This window comes from Aspergillus saccharolyticus, assembly GCF_003184585.1.
Source record: "Aspergillus saccharolyticus JOP 1030-1 unplaced genomic scaffold BP01scaffold_7, whole genome shotgun sequence".
Taxonomy (NCBI): domain Eukaryota; kingdom Fungi; phylum Ascomycota; class Eurotiomycetes; order Eurotiales; family Aspergillaceae; genus Aspergillus; species Aspergillus saccharolyticus.
This window is the reverse complement of record NW_020290617.1, coordinates 448,401-476,148: the sequence shown is the minus strand read 5'-3', so window position 1 is coordinate 476,148 and position 27,748 is coordinate 448,401. Positions and strand designations below refer to the sequence as shown.

Below are 27,748 nucleotides of genomic sequence, written 5' to 3'. Positions count from 1 at the left end.
CCCCCAACTCGAAATCTGGTCATCAACTTGATTAGACAATAATTGGTTGTAGTGTTCTATCTCTTTTTACTCCCACCTCATCCTTTCTCTCTCTGCATGGCTCCCTCAGTTGATTCTGCGGTGGCTTTGTTCTGACAGCTGCAACCTTTTTCTCCGCGTTTCAGTCTCTCATTCTCTTGTCACCTCCTCCGTCTGTCCTTCCTGATCTCGTTAACATCTTAGACCACACCCCATCATCGGATTTCGGACTTTGTACTGGCTTACGATCGTCTGAACCATCCCTTGAATTGTTTGATCGACTTATCACGAAACACGTCAGTCTCGTGATTCTTGTGTTGTTCGGATTTGAGCAAGTCCTCATCCGTTTGAAGCCTAACGAGTGCCGCCCGGGCCTGGCTGCGCGCCTCACGCCAACCTCACACACTGTCGCCTCCTTTACATCTTTCTCTGGTCTTTTCCTTCTTCGACACGTTACTCCGTCTGTTTGCTTATCGATCATGCTTCGTCCTGCAGACAGCACCCATTCCAAAGACATTTTGGCGATCTGAAGCTTTTTGAATCCTGACCTACAAGTCTCGAACCCTTCCAGCGCCAGGCCGATCGCATAGACTCTCTTCCTCCGTACATCTCCCAACATGCTGTCAACAATGGTGCGCCCGGAGGACACCATCAGGATGCCCTTCGCCTACCGTGGCGATGCGGACGAAGATGACCATGACAGACCATCTCTGGAGCAAAGCCTGCCTGCCTCGTTGGTGCCCGCCTCATTGGTGCCCCCTTCAATGGTATCTTCCTCTAAGATAGATGCGCTGGCCAAAAGTGAAGATGAGGTTCCTTCTGTCAACGGAGCCACAGGTGACGGCAATGGTACCACAGGCAAACATCCAGCAGGACCCCGCTTGTTGACAACCGAAGAGACAATTGAACTCGCCCGCCGGGCGGTCGAGAATGGAATCCAAGAAACAAAACGCTCGCTTGCTGGAAGTGAGGCAGTGACCGACGTGGTCAAGCCGAAGTTGACCATAGACTTGGGCCACTCCAATATCTCACGTATTCCTGAGTCGGTTGTTGACACTATTAAGGACGAAGTTGAGCGGTATGTTACCTTCTAATCCCTAAAGGGTCCTGCTACACCAGGCGCCATCTGCCTGGACAAGCTAACCACAGATAGACTCTCACTCTCAAACAACCAGCTGGTCCACATTCCCTATCGATTTGCGGAGTGCCGTCATCTACGATATCTTAATATCCGTGCGAACAGTTTCCGTGAATTTCCCAAAGGAGTGCGTCACACCCCGGCCCCAGCCCAAAGAACCGCTTTAGTGGATGTTAATATCGATTCTAGATTTACAAGCTGCCCCTCCTCGAGATCCTAGACATCAGCCGAAACAAAATCAGCCACCTTCCGGAAGAGATAAAAAAGCTATCCTCACTCAGGGTTCTTTCGGTCATGCAAAACCGCCTTGACGACTTACCGCTTGGGATTTCCGACATGAACAAGCTTCAAATTCTGAAAGTAGCCGGGAACCCCTTGCGGTACCCCCTGCGACGGCTCATCGAAAGCTCCGAGACAGAATTTGGCCCCTCGAGTCTAACTGACAATGAGAAGGAGGTTGCAGTAACCGCCGAGCTTAAAAGATTTCTGAAAACGAAGCAGCCTGTTGCGCCTTTGGAACTGGAGAGATATGACCCAAGGTAAATCTTCTCATCTCCGCGGTGCGTTAGCAGCGAAACTAATACCACGGCTTGCAGCGAGGTCATGCTGGATACTCCGAAACCTCTCAAGCGTGGAATGAGCAGCCGATTCCCCGTGATTCCCAGTACCGGCGACGGTGCCTCCGACCCTAAGTCACCCTCTCTGGGTCGGCCACCACCCATCCCAATGAAATCTCACTATCGCATCGCTTCAGGGCACAACCCTGCCTTCCACGGCTCTATACTTCAACGTCCCGGAGCGAAGCCTTTTGCGGGGTACAATGAACGCAACCGAAGCAACAGCGAAGGCATTATCCAAGCCTCTCTCGCGGCACGTAACAAGCGGATGGGGGTTATTCGGAAAAACACAGATCTTGGAACTCTCGATGAGACGCGTCCCTATCGGAATAGCCATTTGCGAGGTCTAAGTTACGGCTCGATCCTTCGTACTAGGCCCTCTGGCGCCCTATCCAATAGCAATTCCTCCAGCCCTAGTAGTCCAAGGGAACGCAGACGCTTGAAGGACGGGTTCGTGAATCGCATGTCGAGCCTACCGGAACAGAAGGCCGAGAAGGCAACAGCAGAGCCTATCATCGCAAGTGCAAAGTGCATTTTATTTGCTCTCTTCCAGATTCAATCTAACGTTACCTCCTTGATCAACGTCATAAAGCGCGAAGACGCCCGCCGGAATAGCCTCGAGATAGTCTTTTACAATGCATCCACCCATGTCGATCGACTCAACGAGGCTATAGAGAACGCGGAGCACGCCCAGTCCGAGGAAGCAGACGTGGCGCGGTTGGCCAACGAAGCGGTAAAGCGGGAATGTGAAACTTGCATTATCGCTTACACACATGTCGGAACGCAGCTACGAAATAGCATTGACAAGATAGTCAGCAATGGCGAGTCGTGCTATGTACGCTCGCTGATTTTGATGATATTTGGTAGCATGGTGGAATTGCGCAATGCGTGTGCACATCTGGGGGTACCCGTTAGGAAGAGTCATAAACCACCTTCGAAAATGCCAATACCAGAAATCAAGGAATCCGCCGGTCCGGACCGGTTTCTGGGCCCAACCGTGACACCCACACGGGGAAGAGAGCAGTCTTTCTCAACACGTCGGTACCGGAGTGACACGACGATCCACCATCCTCAGATTGTTATGAATGGGCCTTTCCAGGCAGCATCGCAGTACCAGTCCGCAGTCAGCTCGCCAGGGTTTGGCCCGACGTCATTCAGTTTCGCCGCACGGAGTCGTTCCAGTAGCAGGTCCAACCATATCAACACCTCCATACCGTCCTCGCTGGCGACCCCTCGTTCAGGCGAGTCATTCTCTGCTATTCCGAGCTCTGTTGTGCCTCGAATAAACCCAATGACCGGTTTGGATGAGATTGAGGAAGAACGTATTTTCGAAAAGATCTTTTGCCAGCTCAACTCGGCGTGTAGCGCTGCCCTCCAGGGTTTGCCGGTGGCGTATTCTCAGTTAGTGCGATGTCTCGAACTGGCAGAGCAAACCCGCAAGTCGGAGGGTATTGTCATGCTCTGGAAAAATCTCATCAATCGCTGCCAGACGTGTCTGGATGTGTCAGAGGGCTTGGGCTCCAAGCTCTCAAACATGAAGGTGAAGGAACCTGGCGGTGGAATGCGAAACTCGCGTGACTTCTGGCACACGTGCAAGGCATTCCTGCAGTCCTTCGTAGACCTTGTCATTGACATGAAGGAGGTTCGAAATATGAAGATTCTTCCTAACGACATCGTCCACATGCTTCGTCCTATTCAGAGATCGAGCAGAGAGGCTGGGCGCCTGATCGATGCTTCGCCCTGGTCGTTTCTCGCGGATATGAACCCCGGCAATCCCCCGGCCAATATCTATGGGCCCCCTTTACAAGCACAGCATTCACAGCACCAGACCTCGGTCTCAGCTAATACGTTCCATCATGGGCCGAGTTTATCGCCATCGGTCCATCTTCCTGCAACGCCGTTGAGTGCCGCCCTCGGTCCCGCTGCGCAGGCGACCGTACCCTCTACCCCGGCAAGCGCATACAGCGACAAGTTCTTCGAAGGGGATGTCTTCCAACGCGCCGACTCTTTGCTCTCGATGCCGAGCCAGGCACCGTTCTTTGCGCGTCGTTGAAAAGCAGTCTTCATTTTTATTAAAGTCTGAGTCATTATACCACTGCGACACAGGTGCTGCGACAATGTGCTTCGATGGCCATGGTTTCATTTTTGTTGCCCTTGGCTCAGTCAGCAATTTTCACATCCATCCATGTCCGCGACATCACACATCATCATCTCTACGTGCCTTATGCGATATCACCGGTGCGGTTACCATTATTTTGCTGCAGGTGTACCGCATTTCTTTACATATTTGTTTTCCTACCGACACACCAAGGTACAGGGGGGACATCGAGTTGGGGCTTGAAAACAGGCGGCGTACGGCTTTCGAATGTCAAATTCTGCGGGGACGGACTTTGCATAGCGTGCTCTATTCCTTATTGATTTTTGACCATGCATTATGAAGACTAAGGCGAAATGAACCATCATGTATCTGATTTTTGTTGTCTCCTGCTGATAGAGGGAGAAGCGTGTAAACATTTACCTTAGCGCAAGAAAAGTGAATCACAGTTTCCTTGCATAACAAGTCAAGTTTGACTTCCTGGGCGCAGCAGTCACAGTACCAACCTCAAAGACCTTACCTACAGGAGGATCCTCAGCCAAACAGTCGGGGTGGTTTCCGGTAAGTTAGCTTTTTTTTTTATTTTTTTTATTTCTTTTTCTCCTTTTTTTCCACCAGCACCTCGCCCCTACTGCAATTGCATGCACGATGCGGGTGGCCTCTGCATCGAAAGCCATCTCTCCCCCCCACAAAAAAAAAAAAAAAAAAAAAAAAAAAAAAAAAAAAGAGGGGGTCAATGATTGGAATCCAGGGTCCAATAAATGAGACATCAACAACCCACGTTCCTCCAGATGGCAGATTGGTGTATGTATGCAACGACGATCATGATTACAATATCTCAGTGCGAAAAGAAAAGGAATTTACCAGTTTGAAGTTAACGATTTGCACCACAGCAGCTCTACCCCCAACACCACTCAATTCTGTTTTGCTCCTCGGGACTTTTTCAACCTATTTATGTAGTTACTGTATAAAGTTTACTGGAGACTACTTCCCTTCCTTCTCGCCCGAATCTAAGTTATCATTCATGGTCATGGTCACGATCCCTGCTCATCCAAAGCCCCCCCCCCTTCGAACCACCGCCCTCACAAAAGCAAACATCTCCCGCGGTTTCTTAGCAAACACCGCATGGCCCGCGTCCCAGAAGAGGTGGTATGTGACTCCTCGGGAGGAGGTCCAGAGCCCTGCTGGTTGTGCGGCTTGTGCTGCTTGTGCTGCTTGTGCTGAACCCCCAGTTGAGGAGGAGGAGGAGGAGGAGGAAGAGGAAGGAATCGTATCACGCAACCACCCCTTCTCATCTACATAAAAATACCGATCCGCGAACGACCGCTCGAAGCCCCTTCCCCCGCGCCAGGTCATATTCTGCAGGGCCAGCTCAATCCCATAATGATTGAGCAGGAAATCGCTGTCCCCGGCGTAGATATGCAGGGCCAGCTCCCGGTGGGTGTTGAGGAGGGTGGGGAGGAGGGTGTCTGCTGGTGGGGCGGGGAGTTGGCCATCCCGGAGGATGAGGGTGCGGATGGTGTCGTTGCAGGGGAGGTATGTTCTTGGGGTCTGAGAGCCGGGATGATGGGGGGGTGGGGGTGGGGGCTCTTCATTGTGGGTGGTGGTGCTGGTCGGATTGGCATTGGGGCTGTTTGCCGGGGTTGGAAGGGGGGAGGATTGAGATTTTGTTGTTGTTGCTGCTGCTGCTGCTGCTGCTGGGAGTAGATTAAGTGCGGCTTGGACGTCGGGTCGGCTGAAATATGAGGATAGGAGGGGCAGGGGGTCGATGGTGGTACAGTTGTTTGTGATGTCGTACACGTCGAAACATTGATGATGGAGGGTATTGCTGGTGTTGTGGGGTTGCGAGGTGGTGGTGGTAGAGGAAGAGAGGTATCTCGAGGCTGTGGAGAATGTCGCGCAAGAACCGTCGCAGGTGGTGGAGTTGAGGATGGCAGAGAGGATCCCTTCCGGGGTGGTTAGAGACTGTTGCATTGCTATTGCTGCTGCTGCTGCTGCTGCTGCTGCTGTTGTGTCACTGCTGCATGTTTGCTGGTCGGTCTCGTTATCGTCCTCGGCAGCGTCGGGGATGGTGATGGGTCCCGCGGGGGGATATCGTGCGGCTTGCTCCAGTACTCGGTCGAAGCCACAGATGGAGTCGGCTTCGATGAATGCATCCAGGATATCGGGTGGGATCTGGAGACGTGATTGCTGGGAGCGCAGGTATGCTACGGCGGGGATGGTGGACATGGCGATGGCATGGCCAAAGGTCGCATCGCCCAGGGACAGAGAGCGGAGATTCAGCGGAAACGAGGCCTGGTGGTGCTCGATAGTGGCGGCGAGGTAGGGAATGTATATCCCCGCGTAGGACTCGCCCATGAGGTGGATCTGCTTGGCTCGAAGCTGGGGGAAATAGACGAAGAACGACTGCAGCCACGCGTAGAGGTAGGCTGTCACTCCCTCATTGTCGGACAGAGGATAGGGCTCACTCGCCGTCGAGAGTCCCGTTCCGACGGGCTGGTCGATATACAGAACATGGCCCAGTCGCGTCCAGGAATACGGATTGCCTATGAGTTCGGTGGAGTTGCCCACAAAGGCGAGAGGCCCATTGCCGGACATAAGTCCGATCAGGGACGAACATCCAGGCCCGCCATTGAACCATACTGGTCGACTCCTGGTCAGTTATAGCCGGGGGTTTGTACTGCGGGTATATACCCACTGATGAGGTTATCATCGTACGCAGGGTCTTCGGCCTGGAAGAGCCAGAAAAACAGCGCATTGCCGGGTTTCGCATCTGGAACAGGAATCCGGCCAGCCCAACTGGTAGGAAGAGAGGAAGGTGGTGCGCCGGGCAGCGAATGGACCTCGAACTGGGAGATACTATCCAGCAGTGGCAGTCGATTCGAGGGCCGGGCCGAGCGCAAGAGTGGCAGCAGTGCCCAGAGAATATTGATCAGGGGATATAGTATGGCAGCCAGAAACATCTTAGTAGGTCATAGTAGGTCACTGTTCGCTGCAAGCAGTGGGAGTTATACGGGCAATTGCCCGAGTTCTTGCTCATTATATCCATCCCATCTACTCTGAAGCTCGCTGATACTAACACTGGATCAATCTGATCTTGCTCTCAATAGACACCTGTTTATTCAGGTCGACAAAGAGTCAATCAAGGAAGTCACCTGATTAGGGCCTGGCACTCGATCACGGGTTGAGATACCGCCCGGCTACTCTGGATTTTTCCTCAGCTCATTCATTCTTCCTCCTCTTCTTCTGCTTCTTCATCTTCACTGCAAATGAAACCTCACGGGGCAATCCACTTGCACCTACTAAGTACTCGTCGTAATTTTTAACGTAATACTTGACGTTTACGTCAAAAGTCCTCCAACTCTCCGCCCCGGCTGTGGGAGCGCAACGCGGAGCCAATGATGGGTCTAGACTGGGAATTAACCCTGCAGCTTTGAGGGGGGGGAACAAGAAGAACTGGGTCTATCCTAACACCGCTTCTTGCCACTGCGCCGTCCTGACCCGCGATAATGAGGCGGCAACGCGTGGAGTATCTGATCGGTGATCAGTGCTCAACAAAAGTGAGGCGCTAAACCAGCTTTCGCCCCTTTATTCGCAGCATGAAGGATCGAATGGTCCGGCCACAGTCTTCGAAGGACGTTTTCCGCTGTCCGTCACTACACTCGAGTAACTTTCTCACAGCTGTCTCGCCTAGCAATCCGTACAGTCCTTAAAGCGACTGCAGCTGCTGTCTCAGGAGTCAATTGGCACTTACAGAAACCATCCGACCGGGACCTTGGGATAGATATCAGGTGGTTGCTGCTGAGAAATAGAGATAGCATTGCTAGCTCGGGTGCACTTACCGATGCTACCACGCCGGGGATCCACCCCGACCGGAAGTCGACATCGAGGACGTATCTACTACGATCTACTAGTAGCTAGTTACTCCGTATATCATATCAATCCCATCCCAAGGGGAAAAAAAACAAATCAAAAGAATTTTACCCCATGGTTGCAGACGCCAGTGGTTGCAAAGGGACTTCTTTATATGAAAGTGTCGGTGGGAAAAGCGGACCCTCCGGTTGGCAATTGGCCATACATTACGGCAATCGACGCGGAGGGAATAATGATGGATGAGTCTGACGCCCGACTATTAGGGTTGGAACCAATCGGCCACAACAAGTAGTACGGAATACTTACCAGTAGTAGAGATTGCAGAGTTGCCGAAATACTCTCGGGTGACTTACTAGACTGACTACTTTACCAAACTAATTTAGTGGTGGTGTGCACACGAGGCAAGCAAGCAAGCAGACAAGCAAGCAGGCAGGCAGGCAGTCAGGCAGGCAGGCAAGCTGATGGCATGATGCGAATGGATGCTGATGCTCCGTGATCCATCGAGATCCCATGCTGCATGATGCTGCATGGTGCCGCCCTACGAGAGGGAACCAGAATGATTTGTACGGAGGAAAGGGGGATAGATGAAGTAAATCACTCGATACTATGCATGCGGAAGAGCTAAAAAAGTTATACTTACTACTTACTGAGTATGATATTAACTACTAAAGTTTACTTTCCAGGTACTCCGTATCATAGGTCCGTGGAATGCCCGGCCATCCCCTGCTTCGAATCTGCCATCAAAGAGAACCCCCAAGAAAAGTCAAAGAACTGTTCGGATTTCGATGAATCCGGTCTCCAGATCCATCCGAACACAGTCAACGGCAGGCTGCATCCATTTGCACCTCCTATGATTCAGTGGGAATCCACCGATCTCTCCGCCTTCTCTCCTCCTCCACCCGGAGTTGATAATCATCAACTACATACCATACAGTAACCATCTGGCTTGGATTTACTCAGAGGGCCTTCCCACCCTGCCGGGTAGCAGCATTGAAACCGGCACACGCCCGAGGTGTGAGATCGCACACGATACCGTGCCCTGATTGCGAGGAATGCTGCTGGGGTGGAGTCCCTCAATCATCAGGGATTCCCGCTGGTGTGCTGCGGGAATTGACTTTCCCTTCTTCATCTTCTTCTTCGTCGCCTTTTTTTCCACCTTTTACATACACTTCTTGTCTGGTCTGTCAAGGGCATGAATGATCCCCTTCTTCTTACTCCAAGTACTATACCCATTACCCATTACTACCCAATTACCCACTTATCCATAATTGATGAAAGGCAACCAACCCTCTTTATCTTTAAATCGACTCCATACTTCTTCCCATCTGATCCCACGTCATCCACTATGTGACTAGGGATTGCCCGTTTCCAGGAGCCAGAACAAAACCCGGAAAGTTCGTAGTTGCTGCAAGCGTCTAGATTAGATCAGCCTCACTTTTTCCCTCTGCCCCTGCAAAAGGCTCAGTTGCCTCTCTTCTGCTCAATTGTTTTTTAATTTATTCTGGTGCTTTTTTTTTCTTTTCCTTTTCACACGGGTCTGACCAGTCAATGCGGTGGTGCAGAAGCGACCTGACCTTGTCTTTCATTGACCAATTTCTTTAGGATCGGTGTAGTTCATTCACACTTGGCTGGTGTTGTTTTTCACTTCCCTCTTCACACTCACTGACTGACTGCACCCTGAACCCCCTTTGCCCTTCCAGCACAAGCCTCCCCTCCCCCCCTCCCCCTGGGTAGTGCAGGGTTACTCTTCGGAATCTTCAACCGCAGTTTGCTATCAAAAAAGTTGTTCCTTTGATCTTGTCGGTTTGTACGGTCGATTAGTGTGTCGTCGTCGTCATCGTCGCCTACTGGCTATCCGCAGTGAAGCGTATCTACTTGGCTTCACTCTCGGTTACTCCCTTCATGGTTTTGGCGTAGCGTGGGACTGATACTGTCGCTGGTCTTCTCGTTTCGATCTATACAGCTCCAATCTGTGCGCAAGGTGACACTGGGATCCGTCTGCAAAGAATCAAAGCAAGCAGAAATCGGTCGCGACAAAGTGGTGGAAGTTCTCTACACCAAAATCACAGGGAGCCATATTCCGCGATACAACCACCACCACTGGTCATTCTCTCTGGTATCAATCCATACACACTTCCAACCAACCCTCCACAACCTACCCGTTGAATGATCGACACCTGCGATCGACGTCGTTGACCAAGATCAGGTGCGCACTATTTTCCCCTCCCTCGCCTTGAATTCCTGTCGACCGCAGGCAAGGACTAACAGAAGGGTCGCTGGAAAGGGATCACAGTCGAGTCGGTTGTCGTCGTCTGGTATAGGGCTACGGTGCCTTGCGTCTATCACCAAGGAAATGCCCGTTGTCCCCACGATCTAGGTGCAGCCCCAGATTATCAAAGTCTCACTTGGCCCACTTTAACTACTATCTTGCCATCCCTTAACCACCCCAACCTCAGCCATCGCCCTTTTCTTCTCTCTCCAGCCTCATCGCCGTTCTCTGCTTGGGCATCTGGGGGATCGGATGGAGATGGACTTTCAAAAAACCAAGGAGGCCCGCCGGGGTGCACCGGGCCAGCAGGAGGAAAGCACAGACTGTCCTTTGGAAGCCTATGGAGGAAGCGGCCATGCGAAGGAGTCTCCCAAGAACGACTCGCTGGATCGTTGCGATGCGACCGACTGTCCTGATGCCGCAGACGCGCGCCAACGGTCAATCGACCGGGTCGTCTATCGTGAGCATGCTCCGCAGTCTCCCTCTCCGATCGTGTTGGCGACGGGTAGCCCGTCATCGTCTTCGTCGAAAAGTCTAGAGATTCCCACGGCCGTTGGGCTCCGTTGCGAAGATCACAGACTGTTGTTGACCGCCAAACGCTATCCCCCGGTGACGAAAAGCACATTGAGCGAGCTGGATCTGCCGTGCATCATGAGCAACATCAACCTCCGAATGGATGCGAACTTTGATCGCGACCTGCATTTCAAGCCCGATCTCGACGGAGAGAAAGGTAGGCGGAAACGCAAAGAGGCGGCGGATTACTGGGAAGCCATGGCCGTGGAGATCTCCATCTACGCCTTTTACTCGTCTCCCGCGGCTGTCGGACCTGCCGACAATGCGCAGAACGACCAGCGACAGGCCTTCGAACCCCGTTTACCCGCCATGTTCGAAACCTTGCAGGATGTTCTGAAGACCCTGGTGCCCGAACGCGATCATCCGAGCGTGATGCAGAATCTCGAAGTATCTCTACTCATGCAGCAGATCCAAAAAGGTGTGCTAGATATGGTCCGCGTGGCCACCTGGCTAGCAGGGCTCCTCAAAACGCATTGCGCCCCGATGCGGGATGAATGGGCGGACCGCATGGTGGAGCAGATCAGGTCAGGGTCGCAGTCGCAGAATCCGATGGAGATCGTCAGCGGTCTACAAACGTTATTCGCCATTCTAGAGGCTATGAAACTGGTAAGGAGTTGGTTTTGCCTTGCGCAATGCGCCCCGGGAGTTTGGAGGGGAAGTGATGCGCAGAGGTAGAGAACAGAGAACTAACTTGCTTGCTTTAGGACGTTGCAAACCACCAGATTCGCGCCTTTAGAGTGCTTCTCATTGAAGACACCGTTCCTTTCCTGCAGGAGTATTTTCGGGGGAAGATCGAGAGGGATAATTTCCGGGTTGAGTCGTCGCGACGCTGGTATCTGGAAGCGCAGGAGCGGGAGGTGCGACCAATGGACAAGCCCGCACAGACGGACGGATTGTGGCCGATCTCGGTGTTGTTTCGTGGCATCACCGACCTTTTGCTCCAGTTCCACACTCCGGAAGCATTTCCGGAAACATTCGTCTTTGACTCGGAGCGCCTGTGGCAACTCCGGACCTGCCTCCAGAATCTGATTAACTTGGACATTTGCTGGTTCATCTTCGAATCCTACATCCACACGCAGAAACGGTACCTGTCGGCTCCCGCTCAAACATACGCCACCTTCCGCTCACGCATCGGATCGTTAATGGAGGAGAACGAGGACTGCACGCGGGGCTCGCCGCAATGGGTCAAAAACGTGCGCTGCATGGCGCTGGAAATCGCCCGGTTCGTGTATGCCGCCTGCTGCAACGACGGCACGGTCTCGGACGAGGTGCTCGCATCCATCGAGTCTGCCCTGGAATGGCACCTGTCCAATGAGTCGAACCTCTTCCAGTACTTCCAGAGCTCGCTGCGCGAGAAATTGCTGGCTGCCACGTTCGCAACGGCGAAGAAGTACCTGCTTATGTCCCCGCTCGCGATCTGCGAGTCGCAACGCAACTTCCCCCCCACGACCAGCATGGGCCACCAGCAGCACTATGACGTCGAACGCATCTCCATGCGACTGGCACATATGGGCGTGCTACACTGGCGAGTATGGGCGCCGATTCTCTACGTGCGCGTGAGCGTGTCACCAACTGACGTGGCGACCATTCCGTCGAACGAGGTGTATGACGTGGCACGCTCGGCCACCTTCTGATCCCGAGGCCACTGGGACGGGCCAATAGACCAAGTCTTGATTTTTTTTCATTCGGTGACATGTTCCTGTGACACAGAGGGAGTTGGTGTGAGTTTCATGCAGTTTTTCAGCGTGTTTGCATCGGTTTTTTTGATTGGGGATTTGGGCGTTGGATACTGGGAGGAGGAAGAGCGCATATATAATCTGTTCTTGTCTTCAATTGGTGCCTTGGTGAAGGAGGCGGTTTTGGTGCAAAAGTCACCCGGGTGCAATTAGATGTGACAGTCACATTCTAGCTTAACAAAAATTCTAATACGTTGATAAGCTTTTTCGTTAGAGATGAGGAACACTGAGTTTCACTGAATCTCGAGACTGTCTCATAACATATGCTAAATATCTTGCATTATATCATGTAGCAAACACTGTATGGGATCGAGTACTTTTGTCAAAGTGGATCGAATCCTGTGCCATGGAACCCATCGTATGAATCCATTCAAGACTAGTGAAAAGGGTCTTCGGGGTACTTGGCATCTAATTTCCGACTCAAGTTTCTACCTATACCTTCCACCGACTCACAGTTAAGAAGCTCTGAGAGTATGTGGCAGGCCTGTTTCAGCCAGCATATTCCACCCTCTCGAGCATTCGGGGGTAGTTAGCTTGTCGCAGGGTGCGTTGCAAATGAGGATTCCAAATCCTGGATGCTAGTCTTTCGAGTACATGTTACTACACTGAGTGATTCATGACAGGAAGAGAGAAACAGCACGGTGTGTAGATAATCAACTACAGTTACTTGTATACTCCTGCTGATGATATGGCTCATTACATAATCACCCCAGATCAACGTTCCGCCCTGACATCCACATCAACTCGTTCCCTTATTTGGAACTTATTTATATCTAATGGACTTTATACTGCTGCATTGCACGAACTTCGGTTCTAGATGCAAACCACTAACATGACCATGGACCAAGCATAATTATCTCAGCTACCCGTAATCTCACAAAGCTCATGCATGAGCTAATCCAGGATTTGACTGGGCTCATCACAACCAAAACCAATTTGCGTTACGAATAGCCTCATTTCCATCTCCATCCTCTAAATGCGCACCCCTACCACCACCATCGCCAGCACTGCCGCAGCAGCAGCCGCAGCAGCAGCAGGAGCCATCTCAACATCCCTGCACACCCTCAAAGCCACCCAACTCCAGCGCCTCGCCCAACGCACCGGCATCAAGACCGGCGGCCGAAAGCCCGTGCTCATCCGTCGATTGGAAACCGAGCTGCTGCAATGCGAGTTCCGTCGCCCCTGCCATGTGGGGAGTGGCAGTGGGAGTGGCAGCGAACGCGAACAAGAATCACCCCAAACGACCCCCACTCCCCTCCATCCGGGCCCGAGCATGAGTATCCTCAGCATCGACATGGGGATTCGCAATCTGGCCTTTGCGCATTTGTTGGTTGCGCCTCCTCCGGGGTCTTCCTCGGTGGATGCGGATGGAAAGTCCAAGGATCCCAGTCAGGGTACACATGAGGACTCAGCTGCAGCTGCGGCAGCACCACCATCACCACTACAAAGCAATCTCCCCACTCTCACCCTCAACGCGTGGCGCCGCCTCTCCATTTCCGATTTGGACAAGCAGGCCGAAGCGACAGAAGCAGCAACAACAACGACAACAACAACAACAGAAATAGGGGCAACAGCAGAAGCAGCAGAAGCAGCAGCAGCAGCAGCAGCAGCAGAAGAAGAAGATTTCTCTCCCACCCGCCACGCCCACCACGCCTACACCCTCCTCACAACCCTCCTGGCCCGCTACCGGCCGACGCACGTGCTGATCGAGCGTCAGCGGTTCCGGACGGGCGGATCGTCGGCGGTGCAGGAGTGGACGATTCGCGTGGGGGTGTTTGAGGGGATGTTGCATGCGGTGCTGTATGCGTTGCGGCGGGAGTGGGAGGGTCTCCTGGTTGGCCCGGGGAGGAGAACTGCGGGAGGCGCACTACCACCACCACCGCCGGGAGTTTGGGGCGTGGAGCCCGGGAGGGTGAGTCGGTATTGCGTGGACAAGGCGTTAGAGTGGAAATTCGGGGATGATGGGGTTGGGTTGCTTTGGGGGGATGGGGTTCGTGGGGCTAATGAGCAGGGTGATGATGGGTTGGGATCTCTCGAGGGACAACAGGGACAGGCACAAAGACAGGGGCAGGTTGAAGATCTGGAGATAGTCGAAAGTAAGAGGAGCAGCAAGAAGCAGACGCAGAAGAAGCAGACGCAGGAGGAGCTCCCAGTTGCAGCGGCGGAAGAACCATCCTTCTCGACTGAGCCAAAGAAAAGAAAGAAAAGCACCCGCGAAGTCAAGAACATGAAGATGGATCTGGTGGGCAACTGGTTGCGGAATGCCACTGGCCCAGACAACCCCCAACCCGGGCACCTGGCGGTGGCAGACCACCAGGAGTTACACCAATGGGTCGAAGCATATCGGACCCAGTGGGAGAAAAAAAAGACGAAGTCCAAGAAGACAAAAACAGAAGCCGAGTGGTTGGACATCGGTAAGCTCGACGATCTGGCAGATTGTTTGGTCCAGGGAGTCACTTGGCTGGAATGGCAGGTGATGCGCGATCACTGCATCCACCATCCCACGCAGCTGGCAGAAATCTCGCTGCAGCTGCCAGCACGAACTAGACTCTAGAATTTACCAAAGAAAGATCTACGTATGCACGCATTGTAACTGCAAATCAATTCGCTGTCGTTATCAAAGATCATCATCGGATGGTCGTAAACTCCACTTAGGATCTATTCTTCACATGGATACACAAATGTCCCAAGCCGTTTTCTCCAACCGGAACCTCCGCTCGGGCCTCCGCTGTACAATCCACGTCCCATGAGAGGTCTCACAGAGAAACTAATCGAAGAAACAACCCCGTTGGTAATGGTAGGATCTCACGGACCCCAAGAATTGAACAACTACCGCCACTGCGCGGTCTCCCGTGCCGAGTCGGATAGGGCGAGAATGGAAGGTATAGACTAGGTGAATGAAGATGAAAATATGTCAAGTTTGTACCAGAAAATAAACATGAAATCCTCTCATAGGTACAAAGGCCAGCGCAAGCTTTACGCCACAGGATCAATTCTCAGTACAGACGAAAAAGCCAGGCTGGGGACCTAGTAGACGCGGCGGAAGTGCGAGGGGAAGGCCGCCCTGCTGCTGGTCTGGAAACCAGTGGGTCGGGCCGCACCGCTAGGGTAAGGGAAGGTGCCGTTGCTGTGGCCGAAAGGAGGGCGAGGGGTGGGGACAACAGTGGCAGTGCTGGTAGAGGCCTCGGAGGTAGAGGCGGAGGTGGTCTCCTCAGCGCTGGTGGTGGGCTGGGCAACCTCGACGTTGGTGTCGGGGGTGGCGGTGATAGCAGCGGCAGTGGTAGGAGTCACAGTCTACAGGAATTAGCATGATCATAGTTGAAGTTTCCACGCAATCAACTTACCACAGTGACCGTGTCGTGCACAGTGACAGTGACAGGAGCGCAGCTGTCGCCGGACGAGCTGGAGGTAGCGGAGCCGGAGGTAGCGGAGCTGGAGGAGCTGCCAGAGGTGGCAGCAGAGCTAGCGGCACCAGTGGACGAGGGAACAGCCAGAAGGGTGTAAGTGGCATAGGCAGTCGAGGTGGAGGTGACAGTGGTGTCCTGAGCCGCGGCGCTGGCAGTGCTCGAGCTGTGGCTTCCAGGGGTCTACATACGGTGTTAGTTGGGTTCAATTGAAAATAACAGCACAGCAACATACCACATAGACGGTCTCGACGTCAGTCACGGTGCGGTGAACAGTGGTGGTCACAACGGTCTTGGAGGCACCGGCACCCAGGGTGTAGGTAAGAGTGACATCCTTGGTGGAGGTCAGAGTCTCATAGTCGGTGGAGACGGACTCAGCGCCAGAGGAAGCAGCGCCAGAGGAAGCAGCGCCAGCTCCGGAGGCCGAGCCAGCCGCGGAGCTGGTAGAGCCGGAAGACTTGGTCACGCCGGTTCCAAGAGGAACGGGGGCGGAGGTGATGGCCGAGACGGCCGAAGAGAACGGGAAAGGAGGCACGGGGGCCGAAGAGTGAGCACCGGGCACCACCACAGAGGAGTGGGCGGGGACAACAGGCACGGAGGAGGGACCAACAGGCACCACCGGCGCAGAGGAAGGAGCCGAAGGCACCACTACAGCCGAGCTCACAGGCGCAACGGGGGGAACAGCCACGGAAGAGGTGCCGGCAGGAGCCACAGCCTGGGAAGAGGGCGCAACGGGAGCAACGGAGGCGGCGGTGGTGTCCTGAGGAGCGACAGCCACGCTGGTCGTGGCAGCAACAGCCGTCGAGGCGGAGCTGGTGGCAGCAACAGGGGCCGGGGGCAGGACAGTGGTGGTGGGCGCAGCGACAACGGGGACTACAGCGGAGCTGGAGCCAAAATCACGGCCGTGAAAGTGCAGGTTGTGGTGGATGTTAGCCTCGCCAACCGCTGCGAGAGCACCCAGAAGGGCAACAGAGACCTTGGTAGTGAGCTGCATCTTGGTGATTTGGTGGTTTACAAATGGGGGTTTTTTTTTGGTTTGGTGTTAGGGTAGAGACTGCGGTAGAGTGCTTGGGTTGAACGAATGTGAGTCACGAAATCTATTCGCAACAAAGTTGGATAATGAATGACTGGGTTCGAAAGAACGAAGCAACGGTCTCTAGCACAGAGAACAGTTGAGAGAGAGAAAGTAGCAGTCTGACGGAATCAATCCGAGACGGGGAAAGGAGAGTAGTTTTAAAAGAAAGTGAGCGAGAGACTGGAGAATTGGTGAACAGTGAAAGAGAGACTAAGAGGAGGGGGGAAGTGGAGTGGAAAGGAGAACACCAGAGGTTGTTAGTTTGTTCTAATAAGTTATCTGTTTTTTCATTTGATTAACTCCCGATGGATGGTACACTTGCGTTACCAGGCACCATACACTGAGAAGTCCTAAAAGATGGCAGTAGGCAGTAACAAACAGTAAGTGCAGTACGAAAGTAACCTGAATATCAGCCGATCTTCCCTCCCCTCGTGCCCTGCAAGAGAATTAGGGAGGTTTCATGGCCAGCCGAACAGGCCGTTGCAAACAATTGTTGATATGATTTAATTTCCTGCAGTGGAGCCCCTGGCGCAGGCACCATCCGTGGATTGGAGGTTGCAGAGAGGATGGCCCCGTTTCATCCCGTGAATGAACCGGTGTTATTGGCTTTGCATCTTGACTCCCCCTGCTTTAATCTCCTGGTGGACCAATTTCCCCAACCAATGGACCGCACGGGTGGTGAGTGTTTTTCGGGTTTTTCTTCTTTTATAGAAGTCTTGCACGGAGGTGTACTTTGTAATTTTGTACTTCCAGAGGATGAAACTGCCCGTGGAGGGTACAAGACATGTGCTCCTGCACACTGCACAATGCACACTGCACACACACCACTACACCACTACACCATCAAGAGACAAGCAATCGCCAGGACAATAAGCCGAGGGGCCAAAATCCTCGTGGTGTGGCAGGGTTCACCAGCACATCACACATCCGCCTAATGAGTGAGTATGATAACTCTACGGACTATATTTTGCCAGGATTCGGAAATGAGCGCCCATGCATGTACTGCATTTTACACGATTTACGATCCATCCTTCCACAACCACCACCACCACCATCACCACGGTACTGACAGGACACTAACCCTCAAGCTTGGTGACTATCGATCACTGACCACTCTGCCAAGCTCTATCCCACGTATGGATCCATGAGTCTGCGTAGCAGTGACGAGGCTTCGAGTGAGAAGCGGGGGATCAGTAGCATGGGGAGGAACAACTTTAGGGGGAAAAAGGGGGAATGTGATTTATCGCAGGTAACCAGATACTACAGTACAGAGTCATAGTAGACACTAATCGTGCACCACGGAGCATGCTCTACGGACAATGGTGTCACTGTACCTGGTCCAAGCGTGGTATAGCCCGAGCCAGCAAGCGAAACCACGTCGATTGCCTCCATTCGCTTCATGGTGGCGGCCATCTCAAGTGGTCAAGCTCGGCGCCAACCGGGCCCGCTGGGTCGTCCGGCTAGTCAATTCGGGCTCCTCACTCCGTACTAAAAAACTTTCTCTAGGTAAGCGATTGCGATTGCTTTTCCCCCTGGATATTGAAAGGAGGCCTAAGCAAACAACGCATCCAAGCAGACACCCACACACGTAGAACAACCACGTTAAGACATATAGCGATGATCCGGTGGCTGACTGCGAAAGCGTTGGCATGAGTATGACAGGGTTGATCTGGAGGGCAAATCAACAGAAGGATAGATCATCTGGCGATGATCTTAGGAAAAGTGGAGACTGGAGACCATGGCCGGAAGTCAAGAGTCTAGACACGATCGCACAGATTGCAATCAAAGGAGATTAAATACCAGCAATCAAAGCCCTCGTTTATATCGTGTTTATGGATTGTTGTTGACCGTGGAATGATGTGATCAGGCAGCGCTCTGCCGGACTCCCTCTCCAGGTGTTCACTATCTCATCCAGGGTCATCTTTGCCGCCGACGTTTCAAAAAGCAGAGCTAGGGTACCCGAGTGCCGGAAGGTTGGTGGTTGACCCGAGAATCGAGCATAAAAGTGCTGAGCAGAGACTAAGAGGATGATCGCTACCGCGGCTAGAGAAAGAAAAATTCGGAGCCCCGAATTCTAGCCCATCGGGACCAAAATTGCTCTTGCTTCCAAGTTCACCGACCAACACGGCTGCTGGACGGCAATGCTTGAGAACTGAACCGAAATGACCGTGATTGAGATCAGCCCGTGGATTAATCTAAACGGAACACTGGCCATCCGCTGTCAATTATTGGGGCTTATCAGGATCAGAGAAGCCTACACAGTAATCATTAATATCGGCTTGACCGCCACTCAGCCGTGTGGAAGAGTGGGATGAGAGAGTGGTGGGTTGGGACAATTTCCCTCCCGGTGAGTAGATTGTTGTTATACAACAGGTTGACATGGGGATGCAGCCAGCCGCGGGAAGAAGACGAAAGGAAAGGGTCCGATGGTGGGTGGTCGATCCGCTTCTTTTCCTTCCATGGGATTCGGCCAACTCTTCCCGTCGTCCCACTCGGGGCGGTCGTTCATTCTGCCGCCGCGGCTGTGACGTTTGAACTTTTGACTGCTGCTGCTGGATGGACGGATGGGCTCGTTTCGTGAACTTCCTGCTTGTTGAAGAGAAGATCCTCTAAGAATATAGTTCGGATCAGACATCGGCAACCCCCTCTCAGTGATGGAGGCACCCTCCCTTCAGTCCCTGCAGACACATTATGCATCTCGCTTGAAACAGTTTCAAAACTCGAACCATAACTTTGAGGTTCTGGCCTCCATCACCCACAACTCCCATGACGCTGCTGCAAGCCCCGACGTCTTGTACGTGCTCGACTCCTCTTTCAACCCACCAACTCTTGCCCATCGTCGGATCGCCTGCTCGGCTTTGTTAGAGACTTCTAGTGCATCTCCACGACTTCTCTTGCTCCTGGCGACTCAGAATGCAGACAAGCCATCTAAGCCCGCCTCTTTCGAGGACCGTCTCACCATGATGGACCTATTTGCCCGCGACCTTCTTTCCCATTTGCAGGCTACAAGCCCTGCAAACAACCGTCACACCCTTTCAGCAGTAGACGTGGCCGTCACGAAAAAGCCATATTTTGTGGACAAAGCCGCGGAGATAGAGAAGGCTGGGGTTTACCCGCAGTCGCTCGAACAAATTCACCTCACAGGATACGATACCCTGATTCGCATATTCGATCCCAAGTACTACCCTCCAGAGCATACCCTGAAGTCCTTGGAACCCTTCCTTTCCCAGCATCGCTTACGAGTGACATTGCGCCCTGATAGCAGCTGGGGGAGTCGGGATGAGCAGGAGGCCTTCCTGCGGGACTTGGCGGAGGGAAGGAAAGATGACATAGGCGGTAAGCGGGAATGGGCCCAGCGAATCCAGCTTGTGGAGGGGAGGAAACCAGGAGCACCATCAGTGAGCTCAACCAAAGCCCGAGAAGCAGTCACCGCAAACCCTCAGGGCCTGGAATGGTTAGTCCCGTCGAACATACAGGAGATGATTCTGTCGGAACAACTATACGCGAACTAGTCAACAGGTCCTGGTGGTAGCGCGTAGACTCAAAACCTTATGGCTAGCTGGCCGCCGGTCGCGACAACTGTAAATTTATACTATACACATAGACATCGCATGCAGTAGTCTGCTTGCCAAGAACGAAACTGCTTTTATCTCAACACTGACCATAACACCATGCCCAAAGCGACGCCCTCATCCAAGTTTGGCGAACATTATCGTACAGAAGCCTTCATTGAATCTTCAAGCCCTTGCGTCAAGGGTCCAGGCTATACAACCATTACCATACCTTCTATTCATCGTCGTCCTCCCGTTTGCCTAGCGTATAGGCAAGACCGCCACTGACCATGTTGACCAAACAAAGACCCATGGTCACACCGCGCACGATGCCCCGAGCGCCCCATTTCTTCATGAATTGCTGCTTGCGCCGACCCGCAAGCAGGAGGTAGAGCCCAGACCAGGCGGCACTGATACCCGCCGTGTCGGTTTTGAACCCTTGAAGATTGGCATAGCTAGTGAAAAGAAGGATAGGGGGGAAGAGCATGGGTAGCGGCTGGAAGGGGCGCATGTGCTGTGCTGTGATCAGAGAAGCCAGTAGAGTAGGTGGGAAGGCATTTTCTGTGGTAAGAGGAAGCCATTAGCTCACAAACAGCCATTGGAGGCGTTCGTTACACTCTCTCCAAGAGACAAGGCCGCCAGGTTGCTCTGCTTAAAACTTACCTCCCCATGCTCTAGCTGTCTGGACTAGAGACTTCTCAGTCTGTTCTACGGTGGAGTCGGAACCAGCCATGATTGTCTTAGCGAGGCGCAATCCGTGATTCAGATGGGAATTCGGTCTTGTTCGTGAGTGAGTATTAGTTAGTTACAAAGGGAGAGTATATGCGAGGGAGGTATAGAGACTAATGATGAAGCACTGGACATACCGGTTGATGCGGAGGTGGTGGCAGACCAGAAGGTGGATGACGATCCGCGGCAATGAGCACAAGACAATCTTGCCTGACTAACAAGCCACTGTCAACGCTTACCCGGGGCTTAGCGTCAACATCTGAACCTCCAGAAACTCACCACGTTTATCAGTCACGGTTGTTTTTGATTTGAGACCTTGACAGGCACACTGCGGCTTAACCAGCTCAGTATCATTTTCTGTCCCTGAACCAAAGCTGTATCCGCAGCCCTTATTCTGTTAACAGAGGAACGCCCTCCCCTCTATTGTCTTTTTCTGCTCGTGTCGGCTTTAGCTGGCCCACTCTCCCTCTTCCCGCAGATCCAGGCCTCGAATTACATTGCGCCCAAGGAGGTAAATAGACAGAAACCGAGAGCAGCGCGTCGCTGCCATTGATTGATTCTCGATATCCTCCCGGACAACCATCGTTCGACGACTTCTGCGATGCCGTCCGCCACAGCCTCTGGAGCAGACAATGGGGGCTCAGCGAAATCCCGGGAGCACAACCAAGGCAATCAGGACCGCAAATACACACCGGAGCAGAAGGCAGCCGTGCTGAGGATTAGGAAATGCTCGACCACGGCGTTCTATGAGATTTTAGCGGTGGAGAAAACCGCCACCGATAGTGAGATCAAGAAGGCGTATCGCAAACTGAGTCTATTGACGCATCCCGACAAGAATGGATATGAGGGGGCGGACGAGGCTTTCAAATGTGAGTTATCCGTCGTCACTGCTTGTATGCTACCGAATTTAACTATGGCGTCTTGTAGTGGTATCTCGTGCTTTTCAAGTACTGTCCGATTCCGAAAAGAAAGCCAAGTATGATAAGTTCGGAGGAGATCCTGACAGCAGGTTTACCCCCAGCGCTGGGCCATCAGGTGCTTCGCCCTTCAGCGGCTTTGGCGGCGGATTCCCGCGGTCAGGGGGTGGGGGTCCGATGTTCGAGGAGGAGATTTCGCCAGAGGAGCTCTTCCAGCGATTTTTCAGCGGTGGCTTTGGTCCCATGGGAGGCGGTTTCGGTACGATTCATAATACCTTCTGCTCTAGAAATTCAATGGAGAGGCGATTGGCGGCTAACTAATACCATGCAGGCGGCCCTCAGTTTGTCTTCAACATGGGAGGCGGTCCTGGATTCCGGGTGCATCAATTTGGCGGCCAGCGGCCTCGGAGGAGGCCCCGTGAAGCCAATGGCCAGTCCGAGCCGGCGCAATCCCTCTGGTCGACGTTCCAGCAGCTTCTCCCTCTCATTCTTCTCTTTGTTCTTCCTTGGATCTCTTCTCGTTTTTCCGGTACTCCTGCGCCTTCAGGACCTTCTTACAGATTTGACGCTGCAGTTTCCCCTCACACCATGCATCGCACTACGCCCAAGCTGAATGTTGATTACTACGTCAACCCGAGAGATGTGGATGATTACAGCGCCCGCAAATTCCACCAACTGGACCAACGAGTGGAAGTGGACTACGTGACGAAACTGCGATACGAATGTGACAGTGAAAGACACACGCGGGATCGCATGATTCAGGATGCTCAAGGATGGTTCTTTCCGGACGTCGAGAAGATCAAAGAGGCAAGATCAATGGAGATGAAGAGCTGCAAACGACTGGATTCGTTGGTGGGGAGGTACTGACCTGGATTCTCCTGATTTCCTGGGTGCGGTTGGCTTCGCATCCATCGTATACTAATTATGTTGTATCATTGGGCTTCAATCAACCCAAATCCCAAGCGCTCTTATCACGAACAATCATCTCTTTCTTTATTTCAGCTTAGATGTCTATATGTTCTCACGGTTGTGATGGCGTTTCATGGACCGATAATGATTTTTCATTTTTGCGTTCGGGTAGGAATTAGTGTTCAATTATTGTTGTTCCTGGTAACTATGAGTGAGTACTCTCAAGTTTCAACCCTCTAATAACTCCTTAGCACGATGTATGATTGGTCTTTTTCTCTATTTCTTTTCTTTTCTTTTTCTTTCTTGTTTCTCTCTCTCCTTTCTCTTTCTGAGACAGAAAGCTGTGCATGGCTGCTGGCGATATGAACCTAACTTGAAATGCCATTGAGTGAAAAGTGCTGAGCGGGCGGGGAAGAGGAGGGACGGAAGCCAATCCACCACCACCAACGAAACCAAACTAAACCCCGAGTGAGCTTAGTTAATAATCAGCCATCGACCATGACAGAAAGTCCGACTTGCCCGCGCAATAATGCAGAAGTGACATCCTCATTCCCCAACCTCCGGTTTGTCCTTGTCCTCGGTTCTACGGAGCAGTCTGCCATCAGCCCGCTTTCTGAGGACTCGTCACATCCCCGGTAGCTGATTTCTGTCATTCTTATCTCTGTTTTCTCTCACTTCATCCGATCAAAATTCAGCCAAGCACTTGGTTGAAAATCGTGACCCGCTGACCGAGGAAGGTTTTCTGCTGCGGGCTGCCCCGATCAGCATCAGTCAAGATGTCCGATAGCCAGTCTGAGGCGGACAAGGTGAGGCGGACTTTGCGTTTCAATTTTTTCTTTAGACGCCCGCCTTTGGGCCTAGGATTGCTCTGACCCTACCATCAACAGATCCGCAGCAAGCGCTTGGCAAAGTTAGGAAATCCTACACCATCGTCGCCCGTCGACGGCGCTGCGTCGAGCCAGCCCGCATCGCCCTCCCAGTCCTCGCCAGCATCCCGATTCCCGGAGAGACCTCAGTCACAACCACAATCTAATCTGAGCAGCGCAGCTGCTTCACGGTCCTCGTCCCCGCAACCACAGACTGTGCAATCGGAATGGAAACGAATCAGGATAGCACCACCCACAGGCGCCAGTGCAGTGCCAGATCGATCGCAAACCGTTACTCCAGTCTCGGGTACCCCACCCCCGTCGAGAGCTGACGAGAGCATCGAGTCCTTTGCCGATCGGACGCTGAGCGCCGTCTTCAAGCTGTCTTTGAACGAATCTCGTCAAAAAGATATCCATGGACAACGGTTGACCTACCTTCCGGGGCTGCGGGGGGAGCTGGAGGAACAAGGCCGCGAGATCCGCATCGAATTGTCGGTGCTGGATCAAGCCCTCTTGGAGGCAGCCTCCAATGCACCCCAGCAGAAGCCGCTGGATTACTTGCTCCCATGCTGGAGGCGCATCTCCAGGCTGCACAAGGGTTTCCGTCGGCCTCGAGATGATGATCCTAAGTACAGCGTCATCTGTGAAGCCCGCCGCATGTGCATGAGCTACTGCATCTTTGCGATCACCATGCCGGAAATGTTTGGGTGGGTTTGACTCGTTGGCCTGGCTATCATTGACGATTAGCAGCTGACATTCTGCTCTCTAAAGGCTCGAGTCGTCCGCGAAGTCGTCTCTTAAACCATACCTCCTCTTGGATCCCGAGGAGGACAAAGGTGTGGACTTCGAGTTCATTGGCGAAGCCGTGAGCAGGTTCAATGAAGATGACAGCATCAAGCCGGCTTTTATAGCTGCTGTGGAGGAAATGAGCCAGGATCTTGCCGGCTTGAACATCAATGATGATTACAAGCCCTACCTCACAGTATGTTGTCCTCTTTATCTTTGCCGTAGGAGTGTCTCACCAACCTCTTTGCAGGCTTTGCGGAATCTGGTCCACCACGCGGCCATTGCCGCTGCCATTACGGAGTCGTCCATGTTCAATGAGTCTCGCGACCCTGCTCAATTTGAGAAGCAGACGCTTCTGGGCCCGTGGTTCAGTCTGTCCCCGCTTCAGAGCAATGTCACCTTAACCTACTTCTCAAGTCCCAAAACGAGAGATCAAAATTACCTTGTCACCGCACAACGGTCGATCCGTATGGTGCAGCATATGATTAGCTCGGATCTCTTGGACGTTATTAATCACATGATTCGAGCTTCGAAGGATGCCAGGGATCGGGTGCTAGATTGGTTCGCAACTTCTGTGAACATCAACCACAAGCGACGAGCAATGCAAGTGGATCCCACTACTGTCTCGTCCGATGGGTTCATGTTCAACATCACGACTTGCCTGGACCAGCTCTGCGAGCCGTTCATGGATGCAAGCTTCACCAAGGTATGGGAGCCAGGATAGTGTTGTCTTGATTGTCAATCTGACCTGTTTCGTCTTTGTAGATCGACAGAGTTGATGCAAACTACCTGCACCGCAAGCCGCGGGTAGACATGAAGGATGAAACCAAGATCAATGCTGATCAGCATGCCTCAGACGCTTTCTATGCCAAGTCTGCGGAGGGCGCATCTAACTTCATCACAGAGATCTTCTTCCTTACTGTGGCCGCACACCATTACGGCAGCGAGTCTCTGACTTCCAAGCTCGAGCAGCTTGAGAAAGACCTGAGGCACATGGAGTCAACAATCAATAAGTTCGAAATGGAACGGCACCGGTGGTTGAACAATCCCGTCCAGCTCAGAGTATTCGAGCAGGCCCTCAAGAAATACAAGGACAAGCTGGATCTCGGTCTGGCTCTGAAATACAGCTTACAGGCCGTCTTGATTGACGAGCAATGGCAAGCTCGGTCCATGATGTTCATGCGATATGTGGTCGTCTGGTTACTGCGCGTAGCTTCAGGCAGCAATTTCCCCAAAGAGCCGCTCAAGCTTCCCTTGCCTGAGCAGCAACCGGAGGTGTTTCAATGCTTGCCAGAATACTTTCTTGATGACATTGTGAGCAATTTCAAGTTTATCATGTGGGCCATGCCTCACATCATTACTGCCACCCAAGGAGACGAGCTGGTTATGCTTTGCATTACCTTCCTCGAGAGTTCGAGCTATATCAAGAACCCCTATCTTAAGGCAGGTCTTGTCTCCATCCTGTTCCGGGGAACCTGGTCCCGCCCTGGAGGCGGTCGTGGTGTCCTCGTGGACTTGCTCAATTCCATGCCTTTCGCCAATCAGCACCTGCTGCACGCCCTAATGAAGTTCTATATTGAGGCCGAGCACACCGGTACCCATACTCAATTCTTCGATAAGTTCAATATTCGTTACGAGATTTTTCAGATCATTCAATGCATCTGGCCCAACACCCATTATCGCAATAAACTTTACAACCAGTCCAAGCAGAACCTGGATTTCTTCGTTCGCTTTGTCAACCTTCTACTCAATGATGTGACGTATGTGCTGGACGAGTCTTTTGGCGCCTTCATCACTATTTACAAGACTCAAACGGAATTGCGCAATGCAGCAGCAATGGATCCCACGGTGCGTCAACAGAAGGAAGAGCAGCTGGCGGCCGCGCAGCGCAATGCCAAGTCGTATATGCAATTGACGAATGAGACGGTGTCTATGCTGAAGCTGTTCACGGATGCGCTGGCAGATTCCTTCACGATGCCTGAAATCGTGCAGAGATTGGCAGATATGCTTGACTACAACTTGGATGCCATGGTAGGACCCAAGAGTGCCACTCTGCGGGTGGATAATCCGCAAGAGTATGGCTTCAATCCTCGGGCACTGCTGAGCGAAATTGTTGATGTATATCTGAACTTGACGGGCAAGGAGAGCTTCATTGTTGCTGTAGCACGTGACGGACGGTCTTATAAGCCGGCCAACTTCGAAAAGGCTGCCGAGATCCTGCGGAAATGGTCTTTGAAATCACCCGAGGAACTCAAGCGGTGGGAGCAATTCCAGCACAAGGTGAAGGCGGCCAAAGAGGAAGACGAACAGGCCGAAGAAGACCTTGGAGAGGTTCCTGACGAGTTTTTGGGTATGATGACCATTTCCCATCTTCCCATCGCATCGGTGCTAACGCGGCTTTGCAGATCCTCTGATGTACACTTTGATGGAAGACCCAGTGATCTTGCCTGGGTCCAGGGTTTCTATCGATCGCTCCACCATCCGCTCTCACCTTCTCAGTGATCCTCACGATCCTTTCAACCGAGCCCCACTGAAAATGGAAGATGTCAGTCCCGGTGAGTATCTGATCGTCGGCTTTTGGGCGAAAGACAAGGCTGATTATTTGTTCCCAGATACGGAACTCAAGGCGAAGATTGCAGCCTTCAAGGCGGAGCGAATGGCGGCTCGCAGACAAGCCAAGATGTCTGATCCAATGGATACGACCACTGGTTGATTGCATTAGGGATAATCGATGTTTGTGCACCAGGCAATTTCAAAGCCTAAGGGCTTGTTCTGAATTAGCGCTTTGACCATGGATTGAAATTCTCGTTTTTTTTCTTGTTCCGATATAAATGAAGGTCAGGTTTGGAGTCTCGTTTGCGTTGATCATTGTCATCATCATAGAATCGCCGGCTCGGGGCGAGGTTGACGTCGCGACCTGATCAGTACACCATGATCTGCATTGCTGGATGATTCGAGACTAATGATATGCTGTGGTTTTGGAATTTAAGCATGAATGGAATGGGCGCAATGGACAGACATTTATTTCTATCAAGTTGCCAGTACACTGGGTGTAGTTGACCGACCAATGTAGTTAATCGTGAGGGAGGCACCCTCTGAATAAGCTCTTAGTCATTCACAGGAGCGTAGGTTAACTTACTTCACTCCGTCCAGTGACATAATGGCTAGGATGCGATGTACAGTACATTAACG

General features: G+C 52.5%; 9 protein-coding genes across 9 annotated transcripts; 6 read left to right on the top strand and 3 right to left on the bottom strand.

Annotated features, from left to right (window-relative positions):
• Positions 1-635: 635 nt before the first annotated feature.
• Positions 636-3,826, top strand: BP01DRAFT_291930 (putative cell morphogenesis protein Sog2; the record flags this gene model as incomplete). Its single annotated transcript, XM_025571674.1, has 4 exons — positions 636-1,096; positions 1,172-1,283; positions 1,346-1,695; positions 1,753-3,826. 4 exons carry the CDS (start codon positions 636-638, stop codon positions 3,824-3,826), a joined length of 2,997 nt encoding a protein of 998 aa, XP_025433458.1.
• Positions 3,827-4,939: 1,113 nt separating this feature from the next.
• Positions 4,940-6,831, bottom strand: cp9 (putative serine carboxypeptidase; the record flags this gene model as incomplete). The annotated part of the gene is made up of 3 exons (XM_025571361.1): positions 4,940-5,455; positions 5,594-6,510; positions 6,567-6,831. Coding segments are annotated over 3 exons (1,698 nt in total), but the record flags the coding sequence as incomplete, so codon positions are not given.
• Positions 6,832-10,268: 3,437 nt separating this feature from the next.
• Positions 10,269-12,217, top strand: BP01DRAFT_380687 (TCP11 family protein; the record flags this gene model as incomplete). The annotated part of the gene is made up of 2 exons (XM_025577237.1): positions 10,269-11,189; positions 11,288-12,217. 2 exons carry the CDS (start codon positions 10,269-10,271, stop codon positions 12,215-12,217), a joined length of 1,851 nt encoding a protein of 616 aa, XP_025433456.1.
• Positions 12,218-13,107: 890 nt separating this feature from the next.
• On the top strand, positions 13,108-14,873 carry BP01DRAFT_390011 (uncharacterized protein; the record flags this gene model as incomplete). The annotated part of the gene is made up of 1 exon (XM_025577964.1): positions 13,108-14,873. The coding sequence occupies exon 1, from the start codon at positions 13,296-13,298 to the stop codon at positions 14,871-14,873; it is 1,578 nt and encodes a 525-aa protein (XP_025433455.1). The 5' UTR covers positions 13,108-13,295.
• Positions 14,874-15,038: 165 nt separating this feature from the next.
• Positions 15,039-17,040, bottom strand: BP01DRAFT_216631 (uncharacterized protein). The gene is made up of 3 exons (XM_025571115.1): positions 15,959-17,040; positions 15,664-15,906; positions 15,039-15,613 (listed from the first exon to the last, which is right to left on the bottom strand). Exons 1-3 carry the CDS (start codon positions 16,715-16,717, stop codon positions 15,347-15,349), a joined length of 1,269 nt encoding a protein of 422 aa, XP_025433454.1. The 5' UTR covers positions 16,718-17,040; the 3' UTR covers positions 15,039-15,346.
• Positions 17,041-18,960: 1,920 nt separating this feature from the next.
• BP01DRAFT_363882 (nicotinate-nicotinamide nucleotide adenylyltransferase) lies at positions 18,961-20,310 on the top strand (the record flags this gene model as incomplete). The annotated part of the gene is made up of 2 exons (XM_025576296.1): positions 18,961-19,059; positions 19,420-20,310. The coding sequence occupies 2 exons, from the start codon at positions 18,961-18,963 to the stop codon at positions 20,308-20,310; spliced, it is 990 nt and encodes a 329-aa protein (XP_025433453.1).
• A 44-nt stretch (positions 20,311-20,354) lies between these two features.
• On the bottom strand, positions 20,355-21,250 carry BP01DRAFT_354667 (uncharacterized protein). Its single transcript, XM_025574497.1, has 3 exons — positions 21,216-21,250; positions 21,013-21,128; positions 20,355-20,910 (listed from the first exon to the last, which is right to left on the bottom strand). Exons 2-3 carry the CDS (start codon positions 21,080-21,082, stop codon positions 20,585-20,587), a joined length of 396 nt encoding a protein of 131 aa, XP_025433452.1. The 5' UTR covers positions 21,083-21,128; positions 21,216-21,250; the 3' UTR covers positions 20,355-20,584.
• A 429-nt stretch (positions 21,251-21,679) lies between these two features.
• Positions 21,680-22,862, top strand: BP01DRAFT_291965 (J domain-containing protein; the record flags this gene model as incomplete). Its single annotated transcript, XM_025571675.1, has 3 exons — positions 21,680-21,947; positions 22,006-22,254; positions 22,327-22,862. The coding sequence occupies 3 exons, from the start codon at positions 21,680-21,682 to the stop codon at positions 22,860-22,862; spliced, it is 1,053 nt and encodes a 350-aa protein (XP_025433451.1).
• A 572-nt stretch (positions 22,863-23,434) lies between these two features.
• BP01DRAFT_354665 (ubiquitin-ubiquitin ligase UFD2) lies at positions 23,435-27,572 on the top strand. The gene is made up of 7 exons (XM_025574496.1): positions 23,435-23,710; positions 23,792-24,477; positions 24,542-24,752; positions 24,807-25,262; positions 25,322-26,906; positions 26,962-27,111; positions 27,169-27,572. Exons 1-7 carry the CDS (start codon positions 23,681-23,683, stop codon positions 27,267-27,269), a joined length of 3,219 nt encoding a protein of 1,072 aa, XP_025433450.1. The 5' UTR covers positions 23,435-23,680; the 3' UTR covers positions 27,270-27,572.
• Positions 27,573-27,748: the final 176 nt, after the last annotated feature.